This window comes from Lissotriton vulgaris, chromosome 5 (assembly GCF_964263255.1).
Source record: "Lissotriton vulgaris chromosome 5, aLisVul1.2, whole genome shotgun sequence".
NCBI lineage: Eukaryota > Metazoa > Chordata > Amphibia > Caudata > Salamandridae > Lissotriton > Lissotriton vulgaris.
In genome coordinates, this window is record NC_141693.1 from 1,129,521,086 (window position 1) to 1,129,548,205 (window position 27,120).

General features: G+C 41.1%; 1 protein-coding gene across 2 annotated transcripts in view; it reads right to left on the reverse strand.

Annotated features, from left to right (window-relative positions):
• The window catches only part of NRAP (nebulin related anchoring protein), a 360,104-nt gene that overhangs the window by 41,334 nt on the left and 291,650 nt on the right, over nucleotides 1-27,120 (reverse strand). For both annotated transcript variants that reach the window (XM_086922847.1, XM_086922846.1), the window contains one exon: nucleotides 9,328-9,435. In XM_086922847.1, coding sequence (XP_086778973.1) covers nucleotides 9,328-9,435 — 108 coding nt within the window. The remainder of the gene's footprint in view (nucleotides 1-9,327; nucleotides 9,436-27,120) is intronic.

Genomic DNA, 27,120 nt, shown 5'->3' on the forward strand with positions numbered 1-27,120 from the left:
CCCGCCACCATAGCCACGCCCCTATTGTTTCCATCCCCTTCTGCTATGAAGCATGTGTCCCTACCGGAGGCGCAGCGGACGAGCGCAGCGGGCGCGACGATTGCGCGCCGAAGGCGCGCTTAAGGCAAGCTTGTCTGTGCTCGTCCGCGCCGAGGCCGGGCCCAGGGCACCCCCTCCTATCCGTTGTACATCACCCCTTGATGTGCTTAGATATAGTAGGGAAACACTCATGCTACTGAATACACAGGCAGACAAAACCAAGTGCCCACGCCTAGCCCCCTACATAGTATATAAGGACGATAACGTATGCTCCAACTGCCAAGTACGGCTTCCACACATTAATCCCCTCCCCCCAAATCAATTTTGACACCTAATCCAAGCTCTGACAAGACCAAGACCTATTCCCTATCAGCCCAAGCAGGAATCAAGCCCAGCACCAAGGGAAAACTAATCAACGGACTTCTAAATGTCCGATCCCTTCCGAAACACACTACCGAAATACAGCTTCTGATTGAGGCCAATAACCGAGATATCCTGTTTCTAACCGAGACATGGATGGCTGAAGGAATAGAATCAGAGCTAGGCCTAGCATGTCCAGAAGGTTTTAAGATCATTCATAAACCCAGACATACAGGTCGAGGAGGAGGCCTGGGGATCATTTTCAAGGAGAAACTAAACATCACCACCTTGGACGTTGATACCGTTCCCTGTGTCGAAATCCTCGGGATTTCCATAAAACATGATTCTGAACATTGCCCCACGGCCCTTGTATGTTACAGGTCACCGGGGCATTTCAATGCCTCACAACAGCAGGAATTGATCACGGTCATAAATAATATTTCAATCTCTCACAACAGGCTGCTGATATTGGGCGATTTTAATATATGGGACAATGCCCAACTACGTGCAGCCTTGCACAATATTACTCAATCCTGCCACAATCTACGGCTGAAACAGTGGATAAAAACTCCCACACACATACTAGGAAACACACTAGATTTAATATTTGCGGCAGAAGACCTACTGACCCTAGATACTATTCTTCCAGTATGTTGGTCAGATCATTACCTCCTCAGGTTTAAAACCCACATCCCGACCCACACAGGATCCACGAGGTCACAGGCCAAAACCTTCTTAGGTCGTGACTGGAAGAACCTGATGAAGAGGAAAGAGGAAGGAAAACTCGATCTACGCCAGGCTGGGGCCTCGTTCAAAATAGAGAACAATGTCACTACAAACTATCTCTCTTTTTGCCACGAGATAACTAAGAAACTTGACGCCATCATCCCGCTGAAAACAATCACGAAAAGGGGAAAACCCTCCACACCCTGGTACACGGATAAACTGAAAGAACTGAAAAATACCTGCAAAAAGGCGGAGAAGCTCTGGAGGAAAAATTACTCAGACCAGGAGAAAGTGCGATGGAGGGTCACCATTGCACAATACAAGAAGGAAATAATTATAGCCAAAACAAGCTATTTTGCAGAGGTAATCCTCAAAAGCTCCAATAAATCCCGGGATACCTTCAGGCTCATCAGAGAGCTTTCCCATCCCGCTTGTGCTGATAGCCAAATCAAGCCCTCACAAGAACTCTGCGATGGCCTAGCAGTGTTCTTTCAGGAAAAAATCAGCAAAATTGTGGAGGGAATGAATAGCAAATCTATCCCCTCAATGCAGGATAACAGCAATCAAGCAAACAAAGATGAGAAGGTGGAATATGTTACAAACCCCTTTTCAAATGCTATTCTGGAAAATTTTGTGGTTCCTTCGGAACAGGAATTTCTAAGAACAGCTCTTGATACGTCATCAGTCTCTCCTCTAGACCCTCTTCCCCATAGAATAGCCAAGAAATTCGAGGATGACATTCTCCCAGCCCTGCATCAACTATGTAATCAGTCTCTTTGCACAGGCTCCGTGCCCAAAAACTGGAAACTGGCGATTGTCACCCCGCTACTAAAAAAAACAAATCTGGACTCAAACTGCCAAAAGAACTACAGACCTATATCCCTCTTACCATATCCAATAAAGATCATAGAGAGATGGGTCAGCAGATCCCTAGCCCTCTTCCTAGAAACCAACAACATTTTGGAAGAGGAGAAGTTTGGTTTCAGACCAGTTCATGGAACGGAGTCAGCTCTGTTGACAGTCATGGATGACCTGCGAATGAGGGCGGACAGGGGAGAATCAGCAATTTTGATTCTGCTTGACCTGTCCGCCGCTTTCGATACGGTGAACCATGGCATCCTGATAGAAAGATTAAGGAACATCGGAGTTGGAGGTGTCGCGCTCAACTGGTTACGCTCTTACTTGACGGACAGGTGGCAGGCAGTAGCTATCCCTCCTTATCAATCAGAGTTCATCAAAGTCCCGCTCGGGGTCCCACAGGGGTCTGCCATCAGTCCCATACTTTTTAACATTTATATGCAACCCCTGATGCGGATCATCAAAAGCCATGGCATCAGCGTGACAAACTACGCAGATGATACTCAGCTGATAATCTCGCTTGATGGAGCACAAGCAAACTCACTGGAAACATTTCCCACCTGTATGCTGGAAATGTCACTCTGGCTCAACCAGAACTCACTACAATTTAATAGTGAGAAAACTGAAATACTGCATTGCACAGTAGGAAAAATCCCCAAAAGTTTACCACTAGACTTTTGGCCTCAGCTGTTAGGGAACTTGCCCACCCCAGTGAACTCAGTAAAAAATCTTGGAGTCACTATTAACAACAAACTGAGCCTAGAGACCAACGTCAACAAGCAGGTCAGCTGCTGTTTCGCTCTATTAAGAGGACTCCGAAGGCTGCTACCTCTCCTGCCCCCACAGACTAGAGCCGACATAGTCAGGAGTACTATCCTCAGCCGCCTGGACTACTGTAATGCCCTTTTGCTGGAATCCCCCGCCTATCTTATTTACACACTTCAAAGTGTCCAGGCGGCAGCAGCCAAACTGGCACCCTCTCGTGAGCGAAGATCTTCTACCACTCTTGCCCTGGCTGACCTACACTGGCTGCCCATACATCAAAGGATCTGCTTTAAATCCCTATGTATTGTTTTCAGGGCAGTTCACGGACTAGGTCCCGACAACTTCAGAACAAATTCAATTGGTATGAGCCCACCCGGTCTCTTCGATCCTCATCTTTAAACTTCATCAGCATTCCTAGGATCAAGAAAGCCACCTGTGGTGGACGAGCTTTCAGTATAGCTGCAGCCCACTTATGGAACAACCTCTCTATCGACATTAGAAAAACTAACGAATTTATGACCTTTCGTAAAAAGGTGAAAACTTGGCTTTTTCCACAAAATCCTCAAAAAATTCCACCAAAATAAATAAACCTATTCTGATTAGCACCATGTCCACTCTCCTGTCCCCACAGAGTTCTTATCTATATGTACTTTAGCGCCAGGATGCCCGTAGGGTTACAGAGCGCTCTACAAATGCTATAAATAAATAAATAAAATAAATAAATAAATATAATATAGATAGTTAAAAATATCGATTTTTTAATAATATCTAATTTTTTATAGTGTATTTTTATGTTATAATATGTGTGAAAAGTGTGTATTTATGTTATAATTAATTTTAATTCATGAATTTTGTTTTTATAATTATTGCGTAATTTAATTCTTTAGCGGGTTGTGGGTTTATAGGGGAATAGGGTGGGAAGTAATTTAATTATAATTAATTAAATATGTAAATGTATTTATTGATAGTAATTTTTAATTAATTGTTAATTAATTTATATTTGTTAATTAATTAAATTTAAATTGGTAATTAATTTTAATTAATTGATTAATTGGTGATTATGTAAATTTTACTAATTTATTTTCTGTAGCGTGTTGTGGGTTTATAGGGGAATTGGGTGGGAAGTAATTAAATTATAATTAATTAAATATGTAAAATTATTTATTGGTATTTATTTATAATTAATTATTAATTAAGTATTTATGGGTAATTATAATTTTTTTATTTGCCAATTAATTTAATTTAATTGATTAATTGTTAATTATGTTTATTTTATTAATTTATTTTCTGTAGCGGGTTGTGGGTTTATAGGGGAATAGGGTGGGAAGTAATTTATTAATATTTAATTAAATAATTAAATTTATTTAAATGTATTTAATTGGAAATAATTGTTAAATAATTTTTAATTATTAAATAATTAATTGTTAATTTTTAATTAATTTGTAATAATAGGTGATGAATTGAAATAATTATTGTTAATTAGTAATTTTAATATATTAATTATTATATTATATAAAAATGTTTATTATTTTTAATTAATTATTAATAGATATTCATTTGTAAATTTTTAAATAATATATGAAGTATTTACTTTCCCTAATGTTGTATTCTCTGGAGTGGGAATAGTAATTTTAACCCTTACGCTAGCCAAAGCTTTCCCTACTGTTGCACTCTTTGGAGTGGGAATAGTAATTTTAACCCCTACGCTATCCAACGTTTTACCTACTGTTGCACCCACTGGAGTGGGAATACTAATTTTAACCCCTACGCTATCCAACGCTTTCCCTACTGTTGCACCCACTGGAGTGGGAATAGTAATTTTAACCCCTACGCTATCCAACGCTTTCCCTACTGTTGCACTCTTTGGAGTGGGAATAGTAATTTTAACCCCTACGCTATCCAACGCTTTCCCTACTGTTGCACCCACTGGAGTGGGAATAGTAATTTTTACCCCTACGCTATCCAACCCTTTCCCTACTGTTGCACTCTTTGGAGTGGGAATACTAATTTTAACCCCTACGCTATCCAACGCTTTCCCTACTGTTGCACCCACTGGAGTGGGAATAGTAATTTTAAACCCTACGCTATCCAACGCTTTCCCTACTGTTGCACTCTTTGGAGTGGGAATAGTAATTTTAACCCCTACGCTATCCAACGCTTTCCCTACTGTTGCACCCACTGGAGTGGGAATAGTAATTTTTACCCCTACGCTATCCAACCCTTTCCCTACTGTTGCACTCTTTGGAGTGGGAATAGTAATTTTAACCACTACGCTATCCAACTCTTTTCCTACTCTTGCACCCACTGGAGTGGGAATAGTAATTTTAACCCCTACGCTATCCAACGGTTTCCCTACTGTTGCACCCACTGGAGTGGGAATACTAATTTTAACCCCTACGCTATCCAACGCTTTCCCTACTGTTGCACCCACTGGAGTGGGAAAAGTAATTTTAACCCCTACGCTATCCAACGCTTTCCCTACTGTTGCACTCTTTGGAGTGGGAATAGTAATTTTAACCCCTACGCTATCCAACGTTTTCCCTACTGTTGCACTCTTTTTGAGTGGGAATAGTAATTTTAACCCCTACGCTATCCAACGCTTTCCCTACTGTTGCACCCACTGGAGTGGGAATAGTAATTTTTACCCCTACGCTATCCAACCCTTAAACCTACTGTTGCACTCTTTGGAGTGGGAATAGTAATTTTTTCCCCTACGCTATCCAACACTTTCCCTACTGTTGCACCCACCTGAGTGGGAATAGTACTTTTAACCCCTACGCTATCCAACGCTTTCCCTACTGTTGCACCCGCTGGAGTGGGAATAGTAATGTTAACTCCTACGCTATCCAACGCTTTCCCTACTGTTGCACTCTTTGGAGTGGGAATAGTAATTTTAACCCCTACGCTATCCAACGCTTTCCCTACTGTTGCACCCACTGGAGTAGGAATAGTAATTTTTACCCCTACCCTATCCAATGCTTTACCTACTGTTGCACTCTTTGGAGTGGGAATAGTAATTTTTACCCTTACGCTATCCAACGCTTTCCCTACGCTTGCACTCCTTGGAGTGGGAATAGTAATTTTTACACTTTTGTTATTGTATGTTAATAATATTGGCTATTATTTAATTATATTTGGTACTATATATATATGTTTTAACAAATATGAATTACATTTTTTTTTAACTTTCATTAATTATTTATTATAAGTTAATTTAAGTATTTTTAAGTATATTTTAGTAATTAATTTTTAATATTAATTTAATGTAACATTGTTTTTAGTAAAGTCAATATTTATGAAAACTATATTTTAGTAAACAATATTTTTAACTTGTTATTTTTGTAATTACCTGTTTGTAGATAGAAACTCGATTTTTTGTGTGTCGATATTTTTTCAACGATATTCTTGATGGTCGATATTCTGTCCCTCGATATTATGTCAGTGATCCCAATTGATTCTTAGCCTCAAGATAGCATGGCTATCTCAAATGCTTGGTTAGGCGCTATGCTAAAGGAGCATGGTTTCAATCCACAGGAGACCATAGTGACCGCCTGTAGGAATCCAATAGACTTGTCTGTGTCACCATTTTCTGCCAGAGTTCGAATTTAATTTCAGGCGACCAGGTAGGCGTCTCTTATTTATTTTCATTTTTCTTCTTTACGGACTACTTCTCTATGAAGGATATTCTTATTAACTTCATACCACTAAGTCTTTTCTTCTATCATTTTTAATCTTGTGAGTAGGGCTTAACATTTTTTACATTTTAATTATTACAAATGCCTTGCAGTGGGTTGATACATGACAAAGTCTTTCTTCTCTACCATTGCTTCAGCTTCGTCTTGGGCTTGATTATTCCTTAAGTCCTGATGATGATCCCCTTATCCACTAGGGCAGTGTTCTCTAAAGTCGGTCCTGGAGGGCTGGATCCATGCCAGATTTTTGGCATATCCCTATTTAGATACATGTTGTTATCTTAAATATCTGGCATAGATCCAGGCCCCCAGGACCGACTTTAGAGAACCCTGCACTAGGGGATTGAAATGCTGCCAACTTTGAAAATACAAGAATCCTATTTGACTGTATAAATGAAATTTTTCTGATAGGCCATTCTATACTTGCCTCATAGATACACGTATTGATCACACTTTATCAATGGAGTGCATACCTTCAAAAAGAGAGCACCGAGCACGTTTGAAAGCATCCATATTATGTACGCCTCAGTATGATTATTATTTTATAACATTGTGTTTATATTTGTCTTTTTGAGAATATGAAATTGCCAAATGGTATTTTGAATCATAATTAACATTATTAGGTACCATTGTTTTTGATAATAGTGATTATCCCAGGTCCCCAGAGAACCGTGGGTTCCCCTTGTAACAAAATATTGTGTCAAGAATACTGAGGGCAAAAATATAGTGAAGGTAAATTTCTATAGAAATTTTTTTTTGTATGGTTTTAATTGACTAAACAATAAAGAAACATTACATATAAGTTTCTATAGGTAAGCAAAGTTTTACTATGTATAACTCTACATAAATGTACCTTGACGATACATACATCTTCAAGGTACATTGTTGGGGATTTATGAATAATAAACCTATACTTACCTATTTGCCCTTACCTTCTCCATATGTTGGTTCTTGATATTTTTGACATGATAGTCTGTCCACACAATATTTTTGTTTCCGATATTGCGTTAGTTTTCAGAGTTAGTGTCCCTAGGCATAGGTCGCTTCCAAATATGCAGTGCACTTTGAGAAGGTAGTAAACTTAGTTTGCTCTCGAGTATAGCAGGTTACTGCCTCTAGGATATAAGTCACTGTAGTGGGATAGTGACCCTAGGATACATCGCAATGTGATAGATTTTAGTGCCACTGTGATGAGGTGTCATGTGGTAGGCCAATGTCGACTAAAAACAGTGTAGTGGGTTTGTAAAGCGCAGAATGATCAATTAAATGAACTAGATTGTGAGGCGCTGAACTCTTCAACTTACTGCACCTTGAAATGCTGAACCTTTGCTACTATTAACTACTGACAATTTCCGCTGTGCGCACCTGGCCCTGCTCCTAGTACCTGCCATGGTCAGGAGAGGCTAAAGGCCTCTTTGCTGAAGGATTGCCTTTACTGGTATAGAGAGGCAGGAGGTCCCAGGCATGGGCAGGCCCCAAACTTCTGTGACCTCACAAAGAATGCCAGAACCTGTCTCACTGTTCCTTCTGTATGCACGAAATGTAAGATTTATGGTGTAAACTGTCAACGTTTTGAATATTCTTGCCACATACGCAGTCTGTAAGAAGGTGTTTACATATGTGTTCAATGAAGAGCGCGGTGTGAGAGCATCACGCCATATTGTACAATGCAAATAAACTTCAGACGCCTTTTGAAATAGACCTTGCTTAGCTGGTCTTACTAATTGGGTCTTTCAGGCAAAAGGCAGTGCTGAGTAGTTACACACGCTTTGGCCAGTTCTGCAGCAGGGCAGGGCGTTAGCGCACCGAGGAAGGTGTACATATGCAGTGTTAGTATCCTTTGAATACATTGTAGTGGGTGATGCCTTTGAGATGTAGTGCTGCTTCATGTGATGTGCAGTGTCTTACTTGGTGATGTTATGATGCAGTGCAGTGTAATGTTGCTTTAGTGTAGTGTGGCGTCAGGTCCTCTGAATACAGTTCAGTGCCTTGGATTACTGTCCCTCCTATGTGATGCTTTGTGGTTCCGTATGATGGCGTGAAGTGTGGTTGTGTCTCTAAGACGCTGTGCACTGTGATGTGTTAATGTCCTCAAGATTCCGTACAATCTGTTGAGTTATTGTTCAAAGAACACATGCACTAACTAGGCTCATTATTCTTGCAATGCAGTGTAATCTGCTGGATTAAAGTTTCTAAATATTCAGTTCCTGCCCAATGTCAACCACAGCTCCTCCTCTAGGAACACCAATGATTATACCCATAGCACTCCATGTACTACTGTGGTAGTAATTTTCATCTGCAGGTATCAATCTATCAAAATACATGCCGCGATCGAGCTTTAGTCGACATGAAAAAGATACTTTTTGTTTTCCTGCTACCCTGCAACTGCTTTTTAGGTATAATTCCAATATTTCCAAACAGGTAGTTATACAGCTTTGGAAAGTGACTTGATATCTTCCTGGAAGTAAGAGCACCAAATTAGTTTCTATTTTCTTTTGAGAAAAAACAATTTTCAAAAACATTAAGTTTCCTCTTGTACATCCAAGAAGCATATGTTAATATGCACAGAAACAAGAGTAAAGTCTGCTTTCAGAACACATGACTAATTTGTTCACAAGAAATATCACAAAAACAGGGTCTTAGTCTGACTTTAATGCACCACCTAAGCCAGGCTAAAGGCCTGTGCTTCTATGACATATACCGGTGCCACTGAAATTGGAATATCCTTTTACAGATGGACTCACCAAAATGGTCATGTGAAGTAAGGCTGGTCAATCTGGGGCACGCTGCATCTTGTTCTCACCTTCCTGACCACTGTGCAGCGCCTGACAGTGTTTAATTGTTAAGGATTTGAAGGAACTACACATTCAAAGTCTGTTCTACTCACATCACTTGCAATATCACCAGACGCCTTCGCTGTCTGGAATGGAATTGCCTCTGTGGTCAGTCGGTATCCTTGGGCTCGTAGACTATGCCAGGACTCTCTGTATTTGACCTACAAATAAAATAATTACAGAAATATTGGTTTTCCAAATTAAAAATACATGCATGGACAATCTTTCTTTTTTATTGAACGAAAATAACATGCTAGTGATAGTGCAATCTATATCTGTAGAGTGGCTTGAAAAAATATGCAAATGATTCCCTATTCATACAGACTGCAATGCGTGTGTAGATGATTGAGACTAATGACAACCAGGCAGAAGACACCCAACTGTTCTAGGGGGACAGATGTCATTCGTAACTGAGATGTTAGAATATTAGGCTCTTCCCGGTGGCAATGGTGTCCTGTCAATTTTAATAGCTTTCTTTTGAGTTACGTTCCTATTTCCCTGCTCCTTTTATCTATATTTCAAGAAACATAAGAGGATACAGTAAAAAGGTTTTGCGTGTACTGCCTTATATTGTTCCCAACAGAGTTCAGGACTGAACGTTCAGCAGCTTTGGGGAGCTAAGCGTAGAATAGTCATCTTTCCTTCCTGGTCACCCAAAATGCTTTGCCTTTTCGTGGACTGTATTTTTACTGTTATTATGGCTCTGTGCACAGTCACGCTTTTATTCCATGAAACAGTCCTAGGTGAACTGGTACTGCCTAAACTGGTCTCATCAAATCGGTCTATTTAACTTTCCTGCAAGGACAACGTAGATGGCACATAAATTGCACCATTGGCACAGAAGTAAATTGTCATATACGGTCTGCAGTGCGAATTTATAACAGCCACATATAGTACACAAATATATGTCTGCCAGGAACACCACTTTGCAATGGCTGCATTGTAGTTTGAAACAACTGTAGTAGCACACGCAACAGAAAAGTGCTCTAACATGTGGGAACAAACCTTTTTATATGTCAATAAATAACAGCTAGAGTGTGCCTTGTAAGCCCATAGGGCTTGTTACTTAATGGATAAAACAGTACAAACTACATATTAGAAAACGTATGCCTTTTGCAGTGACTAAATATTCAAAAGCTCTTTTCACTGTGTAGTCCAGCTGAATTTTACATGACCAGGTCTAGGTTAATTAAGCACCTGGTTTCTATCTTTGCCTGTCAAAACGCTATTAATATGATTCAAAGTTATTTTCAACTTTGTTTTAAAAATCCACTGTCACAGTGAAAGTTGCTTTTTCATATTATTAGTGGTAAAGTAATTTGATATAAATGCACTTGTGGCACCAGTTTTGCCACTCATCTCACATCCAGAGGCTGAATACACAATCCTGGCTGGAGGTACCAACCCCGCTCTGTAGAGTACAGTGACTTCTGCAGAAGATAATCACATGGTCTCTGGCACAGGATGACAGTATGGTGTCAACAACAGGCTACTAAACAGGGGTTAGCTATCTGGGTGATGACCAGAAACAGCTGACAGACTGCTGACAGGACAGCTTTCATACGGCCTCCTTTCACTTGGAAATGCAAATGGGGTGACAGGCTCTGGTCCCGTGCATTTACTCTCTTTTAGTTTCTGGCTCAAGCCCCAGCAGGGGGGAAACAGTTCCAGACCCTGACAGGCGGACTCGATTAGGAAGACCCACAGCCCCTTCTGATGGAAGAAATCATTAGTTGGATTTAGGGCTTCTGGATTTTTACTGTAAAGTAAAGAGAAAGTGCTACAAAAGTAGTTAGACACAGGACAAGACTTTACCACTACCTCAGAAGAAGACAGACCTACTGTAACAAAGAAGTGTCAAGGATTCTCGACTCTTGCTGGAACACCAATACTGTAACTGTTCTCAAAGGGTCAGCTGGTTGCCCTCCTGTTTTCCAGATACAGGGACAAAAAACCCAAAAAGGACTCCTGACTCCAAGAGGGCTCAGTTCACACTGATGAATTGACTTTGCAGGAGACTTGGTTGGAGGCATACCTGGTGCTTAGAAGCTTGCACTGGCAGAGGTTAATTTGTAAGAAAATAAGTGCTCCTGTCGGGACAGAACTTGCAGCAGCCTATTGCTCCTGTTAGCACTATCTAAAACAGAACCAAACACAAAACATGGAAGTGGGGGGCGATGTGGCATAATGGTCAGAGCTGCCGACTTTGGCATTCAGGAACTAGGTTTGAGTCTCGACCTCATCTCAACATCCTGTGATTCTGGGCAAATCACTTAATCTTCCCGTAAATTAATGTGTCCTTAACTGGTGCTCATGAAAAGCACCAGTGTTGATTAAGTGCTGGTGCTGAGCACAGGAAACAACCGACTGAAATTAAGTACTGTGCCCTGAGGACCTGATGGTGGGAAGACTGACTAGGACAATTTTTACCAGCAGTTGGTGAAAAGTTGAGCGTAGTCATTTTTCCAACCGCTAGAGGACGGGGTCAAGGTGCCGAGACAAACAGGGAGTTTACACCCCATGAAGGCAAGAAACCCTAGTTTATCACACTTGGAGCTTTTTGCTGTATTCAAAAAGGGTACAGAGGAAATTCACAGTAAAGGTACCCATCCTCGTGGACCCCGTCCCAGCCACAGCTTCCAGCATTTCCCAGCTGGAGGATTCCAAAAAAGTGAGTAAGTTCAAAGGTAATACCTTGAACCAGGCTGAGGTGGCAAATCGTTTGTATGGGCGAAGCAACCATTTTGACATGCCCTCACCAGTGCCTGCTTTCAATCTTGCACCTCTGGAAGTTGTGACATCTTCCCCTCCCTGGTTCTCATCCTTCTCTCTCATCAAGGGCTTTCAACCACATTCCCTCACTCCCACTCTTGCATGAGTCATTATAGTTGGTCTTGGAGACACAGTTGTTATTTTGGATATAGTCTGGATCAAGAAGCAAACCCCACATTTGATGTGGTTCATACCAGAGGCTCGCGTCTCATGTCTGGGATGGCTTCTGGTACCTCGACCAAGCAACATCATGTCCAAGGTAAACTCTTATATGGGGCATTGGCTGGAAGGGTAGAGCATCAAGAAGTTATAAGGCTGCAGGTCAAATGGCATTCAATCTTTTAACTTCCTGGATGCATCGGCCAGGGGAGAGGATTTCACTGAATCTGCCAAAGCCTTGGCTTCTGGATATGTGAGGGAATTTAAGTGTATGCTTTTTACCATTACTAAAAGATTTGTTAAAATTGGACAGCAACTGTTTACAGCTACTTTAAACATAGGTTGCCCATGTTTAGTGGAAGACATGTTTTACTGTTTGGTTGTGTGGGTATGGTTGTTTGGAAATGAGTTCACAGGGTGGCTTGGTCCAAGAATATCATAGTGAGAATGTTTGAAAATATGGCTCCTATCAATAAAACCGATGCCATCAGTAGAGAAATTAGATTTGGGGATGAGGTGAATAGCTAGAACGTATTCAAAGGTAAGTCATTGTTTAAAAAACGATGTCTGGAAACCATTCTCATTTTATAATTAAAGTGAGGTTGCTAGTGATGTGTGAAGTTACACTGTTTTCTTTTGAAAATATTGTGGAATGTATTGCAAATGCTGGCAAGTCTTGTGTAAGATGCTCAGTAACTGCAGTTTTGAAACAAGTCATTACGTGAAAATATCTTTAAAAAAAGGGGTTGGTGGAAAGAACACCGGCAAAACACCTCTTTAGTGAAGCAAAAATATATACAAAGGTTTTTGCAGGAGGATCAGTCAGAAAGTAGTGGCCATCCATAGTACAGCAGGATAAGCACTGGAATCATCATCAGGTAGATGAACCATTTCATCATTGTCACTGAAGGACAGTGCATCAGGGCAATCCACAATATAATGAATACTGAATGCAAATACACATAGTAGTGATCCTGCATTAAAGTGAACCCTAGGGCCTAGCAGCGGCCACTTCTAACTAAATCAAGGGATGGCTGCCTATTAAACAGTTAAGTACACACTACTTTTAGCCCACAGTGCATGAGTGAGCAGTATAATAACTGACAGTGTACCTGTGCAATCACTGCACACAACACTTGTATGCCAGGGATAGCCGGAAAAAATCCAGAGGGAAAATGTGGTCTCTTTTTGGGGAACCACATAATGACATGACCAGATAACAATGTCAAATACCACAACTCAAGAACCAAAAGGCATGGCCTTGGAAAAAGAAGCAACATAATTTATGAAAAATGATTTGAAGTCATGCCTTTAAGAATTACAAAACAAATTTGAAAAATTAACTCCATATGTTTACCAGAAACCTTCCGCAACCGATCTCATTCATATGTAAAGACACAGATACACTTTGAAATAGGGCAATGGACTTGGAAAAATGTGTGCAAGATCTAACACAGGTAAACTCGACCCACACAGATAGACTTTAAACCCTAGAAAACTATGTTGACTCTTTTTCAATTGAAATGTGAAAATCTGGAGAATTAGGGGTGTGTAGAGACAAAATAAGAGAACATAACGGAACAAGCAGAAGGAACAGACATTGCTATCTATATTGGGTCCAGTTACTGCAGAAGAAAGAAGGATAGAACATTAGAATTGAAAGAGCTCACAGGGTGGGGCCCAAGTCTAACACTGGCAACACAAGAACAATACTACTCCAAGATTTTTCTCAAACCACCCTTGAGAAAAGGCTAAAACTAAAACTGGTAATGGACCCTTTAAATACTGTCAAGATCAGATCCCAATGGACCTTCCCATGTGGTCTGGCTTTTACAATAGAAGGGAAATGTCACCATGTACAATCAGTGGCAAAGGGACTCAACTTTAAAACCCAGTCTGTATGAGAGAGATAGGAATTGGATCCAGGAAAAAAGCAGAGACTGTTCTCCATTACTAATGGGAAGAACCACAATGGAACAACTAAAGTGAGATCGAAAATAACCTTGAAATCCATAAACTCAACAGTCGAAAGCCTCCTGGGGGCTAGGCTGGTATAGTGTGATAACTGAAAGAAGGCATACTATAACAGTGAGGACAGATGACCAAGAAAGTTCACCATATACAACTAATATACATATCTCCAAGCTGTTATTGGTAGTACCAGCAATAAGAACTCATTGAGGGTTGATGTATTTTTATAATTCTTGTTCATTGTTTCCAATTTACAATGTTGTCTAACTTTTTGGGTAATAACCTACAGATGAGCGTGGGGAAGTGGCAAATGTTCTTTGTGTGAAAATAACGTAATTTTAATCGTGTATTACGATTAATGCAGAACTAGCTATGTGGACGCAACCCATCATAATGTGCGGGGATCTCAATATTCATTTGTTGGCCGACTGGAATATTAAACTAGCGAGGAGATATACAGGATATAAACCTAGAACTTATACTGCTCTCAGGGAGCTGGTTCTGAATAATGGACTAACCGATGTTTGGCATAAAAAATGCCCTAAAGATCCTGGACACACCTTCTATTCTAGTCCACATCGAAAGTTTGCCCGATTAGACTATTTTTTTACGTCATCGCAGTTTTTGGAGTCAATAAGTGTCGAAATTTTACCCCAAGTCATTTCAGACCATAATCCTATGATTGTGGAAATCGAGGTCCCTACAGAGTGTCAGAACACAAGTAGGTCGTGGTCATTTCAGAGAAACCTGCTATGTGATGAAGATTATTTGCAACATATGGCGACAATTATTAATGATTTCTTCTTAACAAACAACGATACTGCCTCCCCACCAGTGGTTTGGGACACTTTCAAATCAATCGTACGTGGAGAGACAATTAGCTTCTCAATCTTCAAGAGGAAAAAAATACAAACAGAATTTAAGGAGAGGTTAAATAAGATTAGGTTAGCCGAGTTGGATCTTGCGATGGCATGCAAAAATAATATAAGCATAGAAGACGCGCAATTACGTTTAGTAATTGAACGTTCTGGTCTACGGACTCATATTGCAGACAAAGTAGCATTGGATTTTAAGCAATACAAAACAGAACGCTACGAGTATAGTGAGCGCACCGGTAAAATCTTAGCACAACGTCTCCGTCAGAAATCCTCTCTTAATGAAATTCAAGGTGTTAACGACATGAATGGGGACTTTCATGAATCTAGGGAAGGAATCTTAGAATCCTTTTTGGAATTTTATAAAACATTGTACAACGACTTCAATAATGAAGTAGATAAGACTCTGAATCCTTTAAATTATTTTTACAGTACTAATCAATTATTATTGGGATGTGCAGAATCTGATTTATTTCGACGCCCAATTAGTTGGGAAGAGATTGAGCAAGCTATTCTGAGTCTAGCGGCTGGCAAAGCCATGGGTGTCGATCAGTTACCCCTCGAATTTTACCGGACTTTTAGACATATCTTAAAATCAGAGATGATAAAGATCTTTAATTCAGCATTTCAAGGGAGACCACCTGATTCATGGTCCACCGCTATTATAGTGGTGTTTCTAAAGAAAAACAAGAATCCAAAAGAATTGGGTTCATATCGACCCATATCACTTATTACGGCAGACAGCAAGATCTACTCCAAAATTCTTGCAAATAGACTTAATCAGGTAATGACCAGTCTAGTGTCTAACATCCAACACGGCTTTATTAGGGGTAGAGACACTACTGATCACGTTAAACGGGTGATTACACTTTTAGATTGGGCACAGGCAAAGGAATCCCCCGTCGGGGTGATCCTACTCGATGCTGAAAAAGCGTTTGATAGAGTAGACTGGGGATTCCTTTGGACTGTGCTAGAAGGGAAGGGGTTTCCCCAGCAATTTATTCAAGCGGTGCGCTCACTTTACTCTGCTTCTAAGGGTATAATAAGATTAGGCATGGATTATTCGAGATCTTTCTCAATCACCAGAGGGACTAGACAAGGGTGCCCCTGTTCCCCGCTTTTATTTGCGTTATACTTAGAACCCTATCTGAGTAGACTTATTTTGGAACCTAATATTTCACCAGTCCGCCTTTTTGAAATTGACCATAAAGTTTTAGCGTACGCGGATGACGTTGCAATTGTCACTTCTGATGTCTCCACTGCGCTACCCACAATAATCAATCTGGCCAATGAGTTTGGGAAGGTTTCCGGTTATAAGCTAAATATCACAAAAACTCAGATTTTACATTCGGAAACGGGCAAACCCACTGATATACCATTAAACTCTACTGGCTCATATCTCGGTGTCACTCTATCTTCTAAGGTTGAGGAAATTGTTGCATTAAACTTAGATCCCCTACTTATATCTACCAATAGAACGCTAGAAAGATTTAATAATTTACACTTGTCATTGTATGGTCGAACTAACGTTATCAAGATGATGATTTTTCCAAAATTTTTGTATTTTTTCCGTACTATTCCCTTGCTTTTTTCAATGTCTCTATTCAACAGAATAGATAGAATGCTGTCGAGGTTTTTGTGGGGGTATCATCGTGCTAGAAGATCTTTAAAATGGTGTACTCTCCCACTGGAGTGTGCTGGCTTGGGGTTTCCGAATTTCAAAATGTATTATTGGGCTATTGCTTTGAAATCTTTTCGGGTTCTGCTTTTTCATGATTATGTAGCAGACCCAGCCATTTCACCCTCTATTTTTGAAATGCTCTTAGGTAGTCATGCGCGGCAGTGCCTGGTGAAAGTCATCGAACCCAGCTACTATAAAAAAACAAAGTTCAAGGTGCTCCTTGCTGCATGTTTAATTTGGAGGCAAATGAACAAAATCTTATGTATAATCCCAAAATTGAATTACTACACACCACTGCTTGACAACAAGATCTTACCTGCAATATTTCAAGATACTATAATTTACCGATGGCGTTTGAATGAGATATATATACTAGGTCATTTGTTCCAAAATGGGTCCCTTATGTCCTTTGCTAAACTACAAGAGACATTTGGTTTATCTAGGAACGATTTCTTTAAATACTTACAGATCCGTAGTTTTCTGGAAAAAAAAAATGCTTTATTTACCGATACCATAGAAATAAGTGATATTCTAGAAAACTCCAGGAAGAACAGTCGTATTGGTATTATTTATCAGTTAATGAATAATAGGATGCAGAACGATCTTGATCATCACACCTTGAAATGGGAGAGAAAGATTGGTACGGTAGGGATCGATTTGGGAAAAGTGTTTGAGATGAGTAACAAGATACTAATCAATAGCTCTCTTAAGAGTCAACACTTTATGTCCACCTTAGATCTTTATTACACACCTGCAAAACTGGTAAAATGGAAATCTGTAAAAGGTATTAACTGCAGCCGCTGTGGAACTTTGGCAGCTGACTCAATTCATATGTTTTATAGTTGTTCTAAACTTGCTGTATATATTGAGAAGGTTGAGAAGTTTTTGTCTAATTTGCTAAATGTACGGATCATGCTCCATCCAACTATCATTATTTTTGGTGTCTATTTTCCCTCTCGGAATTTAAGTGCAGATCAAGAACATTTTTTGTTTATGGGAATGTCTATCTATCGAGCTTGTATTACCTCTAGATGGTTGGATGTTGAACCACCAACGTTTGAGTTATGGCTGGGAAAGCTGCTAAATATATACAGAATGGATAAAGCAGTTTATAAATTGAAAGGACTCAAAAAGAAGACTTTTGGTCGGAAGCTATGGCTACCAATTGATAATTGGATTTAAAATGTATAATGGCTGCTTTGTGCAAAGAATTATGTTGGATTTATCATCTTTGTTTTATCCTTGAATGTATTACCTCTGCCAGAAAATAATAAAATAAAAAAAAAAAAAAAAAGAAAATAACGTAATTTTATAAATGAAACAATGCTTTGGACCCCTAAACACCAGCTAACTTGCATACATTACATTCCAAGTTATCTCAATGAATTTGAAGGGAATTAACCGCCCTTCCAAAAGGAAGAAAGTCAATTTCTTTTTCACATCTCGCAAAGCAGAAGTTGTAACATTCCAAGAAACCCAATTAAAGTAAGGTGACTCATGCTGATTCCATTCTAAACAATTTACATGCCAATATTACTCAAACGCTCATAATATAACCTGCAGAACTGTAATCCTACTAACCAAGAACTTTGATATGCTGGTCACTGATATCCTTGTAGAGAAAGAGGGGACATATGTGATGATAAAGGGCACTTTAAACTGGTCACCTATTATGAGAGCAGCACTCTATACATGAACCAATCTTAAGATAAATGAAAAGGAAAGTCCTTAGGTAATTCATGGGATATAAAGAAGGGTTGATAATACTTATTGGGGATTTCAACATGGTTTTACAGTCAAAGCTAGAAATCTCAACATCTAGTTGAGCCGCAGCCAGGAATTTGGCAAAAATCACACGACTGAGACTGGTTGGTGTATGGAGGGCAGTGAGCTCACAAGATAACGATTACAAATGTATTTAAATGCGCATAAGTCCTACTCATTGATCAATATGATCTTTTCCTCAAGTATGGCGATGCCCTCACTGTTTGACACAGGTATTGGAGTCATAGTGGTCTCTGATTACGCCCACACATGGCTTAAGTTATGACCAGGGCCTTGATTAAACAGAGACAGACAGTGGAGGCTTGAGAAATATCTACTCCAAGACGCAGTTGATAGAGTAGAGATAGCCAAAGCTATAAATGATTATACGGCCACCAATCAAGTGACAGACACATCCCCTAGTACTTACGGGACACCCTTCAGGTGGTTCTTAGAGGTAAGATGATTGCTATGACATTTACTGCTAAAAGAGAAAAGGTTCTCATACATGACAAATTGGAAAGCCCCTAAAACATGCAGAAGACCAATATAAACAATCCAGTTTGAGGGTGGACTTTAAAAATATCATGAGTATACAAGCTCAACTTCGTGATCAACACATAAATATAGCCAAAAGTACTACCACCAATGAAAAGTATGATATATAATGTGTATATTGGTGAATAATTCAAGACTAGACAACACACAGAAAACACGCTAAATTTACGGACGGCAAGGGGGCACCTTACGACCCAAGAGAAAAAGCAAGTATGTTTAAACACTACTTCACCAAACTATTTAGACAATGTACAACCCCACCCCAGGCTATATCGAAATATTTGGACCCTTTACACAGCTTCAAGATCTGGGGACTCCCATCGCAGAAGCTGAAATTAGAGATGCCTTTAAAACTCTCAAATTAAAAAAGACATCAGGGCCAGATGGTTTTAAAGTGGAGTTTTTCAAACTGTATGCAACTAAACTTACACTGACCCTAAAAGACACATTCAACTCATATCTCACTAAAACAGGGTTATCGATGGAAGGTGCCACCATAGTGATAATTCCTAAACCAGGAAAGGATCACTTAGAATGCTCAGCCTACAGCCCGATCACTGAACCTTGACATAAAGATGTACATGAATGTACAAGCAATGCAGTTAACCCCTATTCTTCCCCAACTAATCCATGAAGAAAAACCTTAAAAAACACAACATATATCCCACCTCGTCGTAAAGGCCAACTTTAAAGCATTGAAAGGAGCTTATTTGGAATTCAATGCAGAAAAGGTCTTCAGCAGGGTGTACAGGAAATGCATGAAGGCGGTGTTATACCAATTTGAATTTGGAAATGTCTTTGTATGAATAATCATGGCAGCACCTAAATTCAGAGTTTTGACAGATGGCACATTTTCTGACATATTACATCTGCGAAGAGGCACTAGACAGGATGCCCCCTCTCCTCTGCATATGGTTGCAAAGCCATGGTGATTAAAATACACAACAACACTAATATATGGGGCATACCATTAGGTAGGGTGGACCATAACATATCAAGCTTCACTGATGATGTACTCATCTGTATGCTGTCACCCAGAGATTCTATACCACCCCTCCTGCATCTATTTAGTGACTATGGATAAGTCTTGGGGTACAAAATTAACTAAACGAAATCTGAACTTCTTCCATCTGGGTATCCCTAACATGAAAATTCAGTACCTCCAGGTGAATACTCCATTGAAAATTACCATTGGGCTAATTCGATACTTAGGAATGAGCCTTACTTACTCTCTCTCACACTGGCCCCAAGATCACATTCCCCCATTATGGAAGTATTAAATCTGATTTAGGTAAGTGGGGTCAATAATACATCTCCTGGCAGTGCCACAGCACAGAAGTAAAAATGTATCTAATCCCTAGATTATTATTCCTTTTCTTTGCGTCTCCCTTTCACACAACGATCTCTGCACTGGATGAATTAGCAAGATCCCCGATTAAATGTGTCTGCCGCATGATAGCAGATATGCTCTTGAATGGGGAGATTAGATCATTTGCTCCCAGAGCAGTAAAGGTTGCGATACCCGCAGATTCACCATTGCGCTCTACAGCCACAGATAAAGGGATTTGCCATATGACCTCTCACTCAAGGGAATGCCTACTCACTACATATCAAGGAACCAAGGGGTGGGTATCGCCCATTACAAATTCTTAAGCTCACATTAAATAATGCTTTTCTCATCATACACATAGTCTAGAGTTCTATAATGTGAGATACCTCTCAAAAGATGGGAAACACTGTGGAAAGACATATACAAATATATTCCCTATTGGTATGACACAGAGAATCAGCACTAAAGACAATGATGGGATAGTATCTCAACCTGACAAGCTACATAGGATGAATGTTGGACAGTTGACAGCCACGAATGATTGTTGGAGGGGTTGTAGCCAGGTAGGCACCTCTCTACATGTTTGGTGTGAATGCCCCAAAATTCTGGGATTTTGGAAAGACATATTGACAGTCATAAAAAAAGAAATAACTGCTGTCCCGATACCAGCTAATCTCAATACAGTGAGTAATTGGTCACTGATTTATCAACTTTCGCTTATAGTGAAAATGGCTATTGCTAAACATTGGAAGCAATCGGTAAGCCTAAAGTGGTACAAGTGGTGCTGGCAAATTTGTGAAACCATCGCTTTACAAAAGTTAATTGGCAATGTGGACAAAGACAGAGACAGTTTTATGAGAATTAGCAAAGCGTATAGTTGTATCTATAAAAAGAACAGGGAGAGTTAACTTGCGCCCTTAGACTGCAGGCATTGAGACTGGTTGATTAAGACATTCATTGTAACACAAAACAGTATGAATGGATTTGGAGAGAGGGGTGGAGATCAATACAACCACATCAAATAGCTTTTACACCTTTATTATGTCATCTCAAGGGAAACAAGCAACATAGGACTGAGGGGTCCATTGGCATGTCGAGCGGATCGCCACCGCCCGCATGGCGGTAGTGATCCGCCCGACATTTACCTCCGCCTGCATCCCATTTCCCCCCGTCATATTACGATGGCGGGGTGTCCGGGGTGGACAAAAAGACCGTCTGCCTCTCTTCTGCCGGTCGACTTGTCGACCGGGCGGAAAGCATCTCCAAAATGGTGGCGGTGTCTGCTTTATGTTTAAATACAAAATGTTGTGCTGAAATAAGTTCAACTGATGAGTAAAAACATATGAATAAAAAATATGTTTCTTTAAAAAAGGTTTAAAAGGATTTGATCAATAGATTTTACTTTAGTTGTGCGCTACTGAGTCTGTGTTAACTGTTTGTTAAACCAGCCACATTTTCATGCGGTGTCTGCAAGACACCACCATCCCTACCAGGATTCAGAAGGAGATCAGCCTTTCCATGGCGGCATTGTGCCATGGAAAGGCATGCGGTATTTGGCATTGGGGACCCGTTGCGGGCCCTCAGGGTGTTGGGGGGGTGGGAGGAGCACATGGGGGGGTACCAACATTGGCATGCGCAACGTGGCAGGCACCCCACTGTGCCTGCCACGTTGTGCATGCATATGCACAATGTGCATCCACAGCATTGTGGCGGGCGGGGGTGTGTGCACCGCTCGCCACAATGTTGTGCATGGGTGATGCCACCGTGGCGGTGGCATCCTAATTGCGGGACCGCCGCATCACTGGCAGCCGGACCCAGCACCGCTAGGGTGGCAGGCGGACGAAAGACCGCCTGCCATCCTAATAGACCCCTAAATGCCAGGAGATGGAGGTAATTCTTGTTAATGTTTTAATGTTAAATGAATAATCACATCAGTGATGTATCTTTGAGCTTTACAAAATATTAACGAACAAAAGGTACTTTGATCTAAAACAAAAGTGTTCAAAATGTGGCTAGCAGCACGGAGTGGATCTGATATGATTTGTCAATAGCTACTCATTATAGCAAATTCCATTGTGTCACAGACAAGGATAGAAAGCGCTACAAAGTGCCATTACTCAATTTAGATTGCCTATTGGCCACTGTTCCACTCTATGACTGAGATAACATTGCAGCAGAGGTTTATACCCTTCTGATATCTTGCTACTTAGTCAACCCTCAGCTCTTAGTGTAGGCAGAGGAGAAAGCCAGTTCTTGCTTCAGATGCCCAGGCTGTGCCTAGGCTGTGCCATCATCATTTCCTTTTCATTCAATCTCACCCTTCATTGGAAATCTAAACCTCAAAACATTTTTCTTTCTCTAATCTTGTTCTTAGTTTTTTTAGATCCATTTTGCATGACGAGGTATAAAGGTGCTGTAGATAATAGTGGTGACTCAACATAAAACCCCTGTCAGTGATCATTTTATCGGAATATATAAAATATGAATGGTCTCAGACCAGCTGCAAGAAGGATAGCATTGCTAGTTTGCTTAATATTATGTCCTTCACAAAAACATACCACAAATGTGACAGAAAATGAATTGGTCTGCGACTCAAAGGAGTGGCTGTGAATACTGGGCAGAGGCAGACAGGTCATTCAAGCCTTTTTGCATTTAGCTGTTGGGTTGCATGCTAAGTGGCTGCTTTTAGGGCTACATAGTATAGAGTCCTCACCCCCTGGGTACCCGCCACTGACTACACTATACACAAGCTAAGTTTTGTTTGTCTTTATTTGTCTGCGAGAAACTGCAAAACTCAACATCCTGAACCAACCCTCAGAGAATTTTGCTCAAACACTTCATAGTTTGACATCATCACCAAAAGGGCTCCATCATTTCTAACTCACAAGACACTACATCTCCCCCTCTGTTAAAAAAATAAATAATTACTAAATATATAGCTAGACATATACAATTAAAATCTATTTAATCAATCTTTTTGGCGCTTTAGTTCTTTGACCTGATCTTGTTCTCGTAAACTTGGAACTGTCATCATCAATGTCCAGGTTCTGAGTCAGCAGTGTAGAGGTAACAGCAGTCACTGATCTTTCAGATCCAGCCTCTCCTTCAACAGTTGGATCTGATGAACGATTAAGGGCCTAAAGTGAGAACAGTCCCTGGCAATAGACTTCCCAGGGTGCTTGGCAATCAACATGTGACCCTTGGTAGACACCACTTAAACAGGTTCTGCATCGAATGAAGCATCACATTTTCTTCACACACATTGTCATTGGGCAGCATATGTCTTCATCTTTTGTTTGTTCACCAAGTCTTTCTCATGAGTTGCTTTCTCATCTTTCTGTCTCTGCCTGGTCCATTGAGGTAACTTAGTGTTCACTTCTCTCCCAAACATCAGTGCTGCAGGACTTTCACCTGGGGTCAAGGGGGGTGTTGACTGATAAACTCTCAAGGCAGAATTCAAAACAGTTTTCACATCAAGATTCTCAAGAGTAGCACACTGCACTACTTTCTTTAGCGAATTCATAAAAATCTCGACAAGTCTGTTGGCCTATGGCCACAAAGGTGTGTTCTTCTATTGCTTTATATTCAAATGCTCCAAGTAATCTTTAAACTCTCGATTGCTGAAAGGCGTGGCATTGTCAGACTTCACTATGGCTGGAACACACCATGTTGCAAAGATGCAATATAGTCTTTCAATGACTTCTTCTTTATAGTAGGTGAAAAATCGTCATTTAATGGAAATTGTGAATATTCTTCTAGAATCAACAGCAGGTAATGTCCATTGTCCATTGTCTAGTGGACCAATAAAGCCAATGGCTATTCTCTCCCATGCATGCTTTGGAAGTTCTGAAATGTTCAAGGTGTGGTGAGTAGTTCTAGTAGAAATGAAGTGCATAGGTGAGAGGCCATTAATTCCTTTTCAGTCCTGTCATCAAGATAAGGGTACCAGACTTGGTCGCAGAGAGCTTGTTTTGTGGCAATGATTCCCCAATGTCATTCATGGGCCACTTCATTCATTTTCTGTTGTAGACTCTCCAGAATTAGAATTCCCGACCCTCGAGGGATAACTCCTTCCTAAGTTATTGTCAGTTCATCCTTAACATTTGTGCATTTTTGATATTCACTCTCACTGGTGAGGGGTAGAGTGTGCGGGTTTAATGATTGATGTGTAACTATATCCTTCAGCTTTAACATGTCACAATCATGGCAGTGATAATTTGGGTTAATTAAGAGGCAGCTGTTGGGTTAGATTTTACAATGAATATAGGCATCAGCCATCTTGGATGGAGTAGAGTGACTTTAAATAAGTACTCTGGAAAAGTAGTCAGCAGGGTTCTGATCCTTCCCGGGACAATGCCCAATGGTATAATTATACTCTTGTAACTGTAGTCCCCATTGTTCAATGCGAGAGGGATTATGGCCTTTGGATTGCCAAATTTAGTCAGTATAGCTTGATGGTCAGTTATTAGTGTAAAAGGCTTTCAGAACAGGAATGCATGGAAATGTTCAGAAGTCCATACCACAGCTAAGCTTTCTTTTTCTATGTGGGACAAACTTCTACTTGCATATGCCACAATATGTCTTTAAGCATTCAAGTGTCCGCTGTGCTGTGCAAGGATAGCCCCTGACCAGACTGGGCTTGTGTCAACAATAGCCTCTGATGTCGGCTCGAGGAGGAACATGGCGGCAGCAAGCTAGCTGCCGCGGTACTCCGCTCTGAGCCCTAACAGAGCGTCATGCCGTGAAAGCTACGGGAGCTAGAATCAGGCTTGAAAATTCTGAAAAAAGCCAGAGGATGTTTCATTTTGGAGTCGCCAGATTAGTTTGAAGTTTTTTTTCTTGAATCTCTGGAATTACCTTCTGGTTTATGAGCGCCGCGATATTGCGGTCTTTTCTTCGTGTCTATGTGCTTCCAGAGGGGCGTGCTGCAGTCAGGTCCGGAGGCTCCTGGTGTTCCTGGCATTCCAACTCATTCGTCTTTACCCTCACCGACGGGTCTGAGGCCGTGGCATCGGGCCGCCCTGGAGCTCCGTCGAGGGGGACGCTTGCAGTGTCTCCGGAGAGACCCTCCTTTAAGCGTGGCTGCGAGGCGCGGTGAGCCGCTTGAAGAAGCCGAAGCAGCGGCCATAACAGAGGAGGTGAAGGGGAAGGCGGTAGGGGGGGGGGGACAGAGGATTTTGTGAGGTGGTCCCTTCTCTCGCAGTGGTGGTAACAGACTTAAGGCTAGGTGCAGAGCGGGGGGATGCATTACAAGAGTCGCCACACGAGCTACCACCCACAGAGAGCTTAGCCTAAATTTAATTGAATCCCCCATTAATGTGCAGCCTTCTCCATCTGTCTCCGCTACCAGGGAACAACTGTTGACTGAGGGTCAGGGGGCACGGTGTAAGGACAGAGGCAGGGGGGCCAATTCTGCAAAAAGAAAGAGGGAAGGAGGGGGCTGACTGCTGAATTGGTTGTACAGGCTCTTTCAAGGCTGGATTCTGGGGTAGCGACCCAGGGCAACGCCGAAGGGGGTCGGGAGCCGACTAAGACGCCTTCTAAGACCTCATCATATTTGTCTACTAAGGTGAAAGCTAAGCGAGCAAAGAGAACTAGCAAGTCAGCTAAGTTAGCCAAGTCTGTCCTTGATTCCAGCTCTAGGATAACGCCTTCTTTGCGCTCTTATTTCAAAGTCATCTCCCAGGTGTTAGGCTTGGTTCAAAGTTACCCTCCTCAAGTGTGCGATCTCCCTGCGCTACCAATAACTCCTGCGATCCCGGCTCAATCTGATCTTTTGGGCTCTGCTTACCATCTAACATCACCCGCTCTTGCGTCACCCTCTCAATCAGTTTCTCTACCTGTCTGCATACCCATTGTTGCTTTAGCTCTGCCATCAACTGCAAACATGGAGGAGGTTTGTAAGGAACTTCTCTCTGGGGTGGGAGACGCATCCAATAGCCCCCCTATACAAGACAACTCTGCCTTGTCTCCAATACCACTAATAAAATCACCAATAAAATCAAATGTCAATGTCAGTGTCCCCCTGGCAGCGGTACCATTGGAGCCCAGGATTGAGCCGAGGAGAGAGGCAGCAAACTTCAACACCCTAAGTAGTTCTGTCGAAATAGATGGTTGCAGTAGTTTCGATGGGCATAGTAACGATATATGCTATAAAGAAGGAGCGGACCTAGAGCTAGATGGCCTGGGGAGTCAAAGCCAGAAGGAGCACCTGAATCTAAATATCTCACAGCAAGTTGTTTCCAATACATCTCTTACTATAGATAGTATGAGGGGCACCTCCTCAATCCCCTTAGCCACCACTGTAAGCATGCCTCCAAATATTCCAGTCTCCTCCTTACAGCTTATGTTTTCCACCTTGTCGGCTGACATTAAACGGGGCTTTGAAGAGTCTGCGTTAAATCAGAGAGAGATCAGAACTTATTGTGAGTCCTAAGACAGTAAGATTGATGGTCTTTTCTGAAGAACTGGAGTCTTGGAAGAGACAGTTGCGGGCATGTCTGTTCAGCTGGATAATGCGAAAGAGGAAATTGTGAAATTAAAAAAAGAGGAAATTGCTTTGGCAGAAAGGATGGAAATCTTGGAAAACAACGCAAGGCGCAGTAATATTCGAATTTTGAATATACCAGAGGGTAGCGAAGGATCAGACATCAAGCGCTTTATCATCCAGCTTCTAAAGCAGGCTCTCAATTTGGATCAATCTGAAGAGGAGCTAGCAAACCACATTCAGCAGATA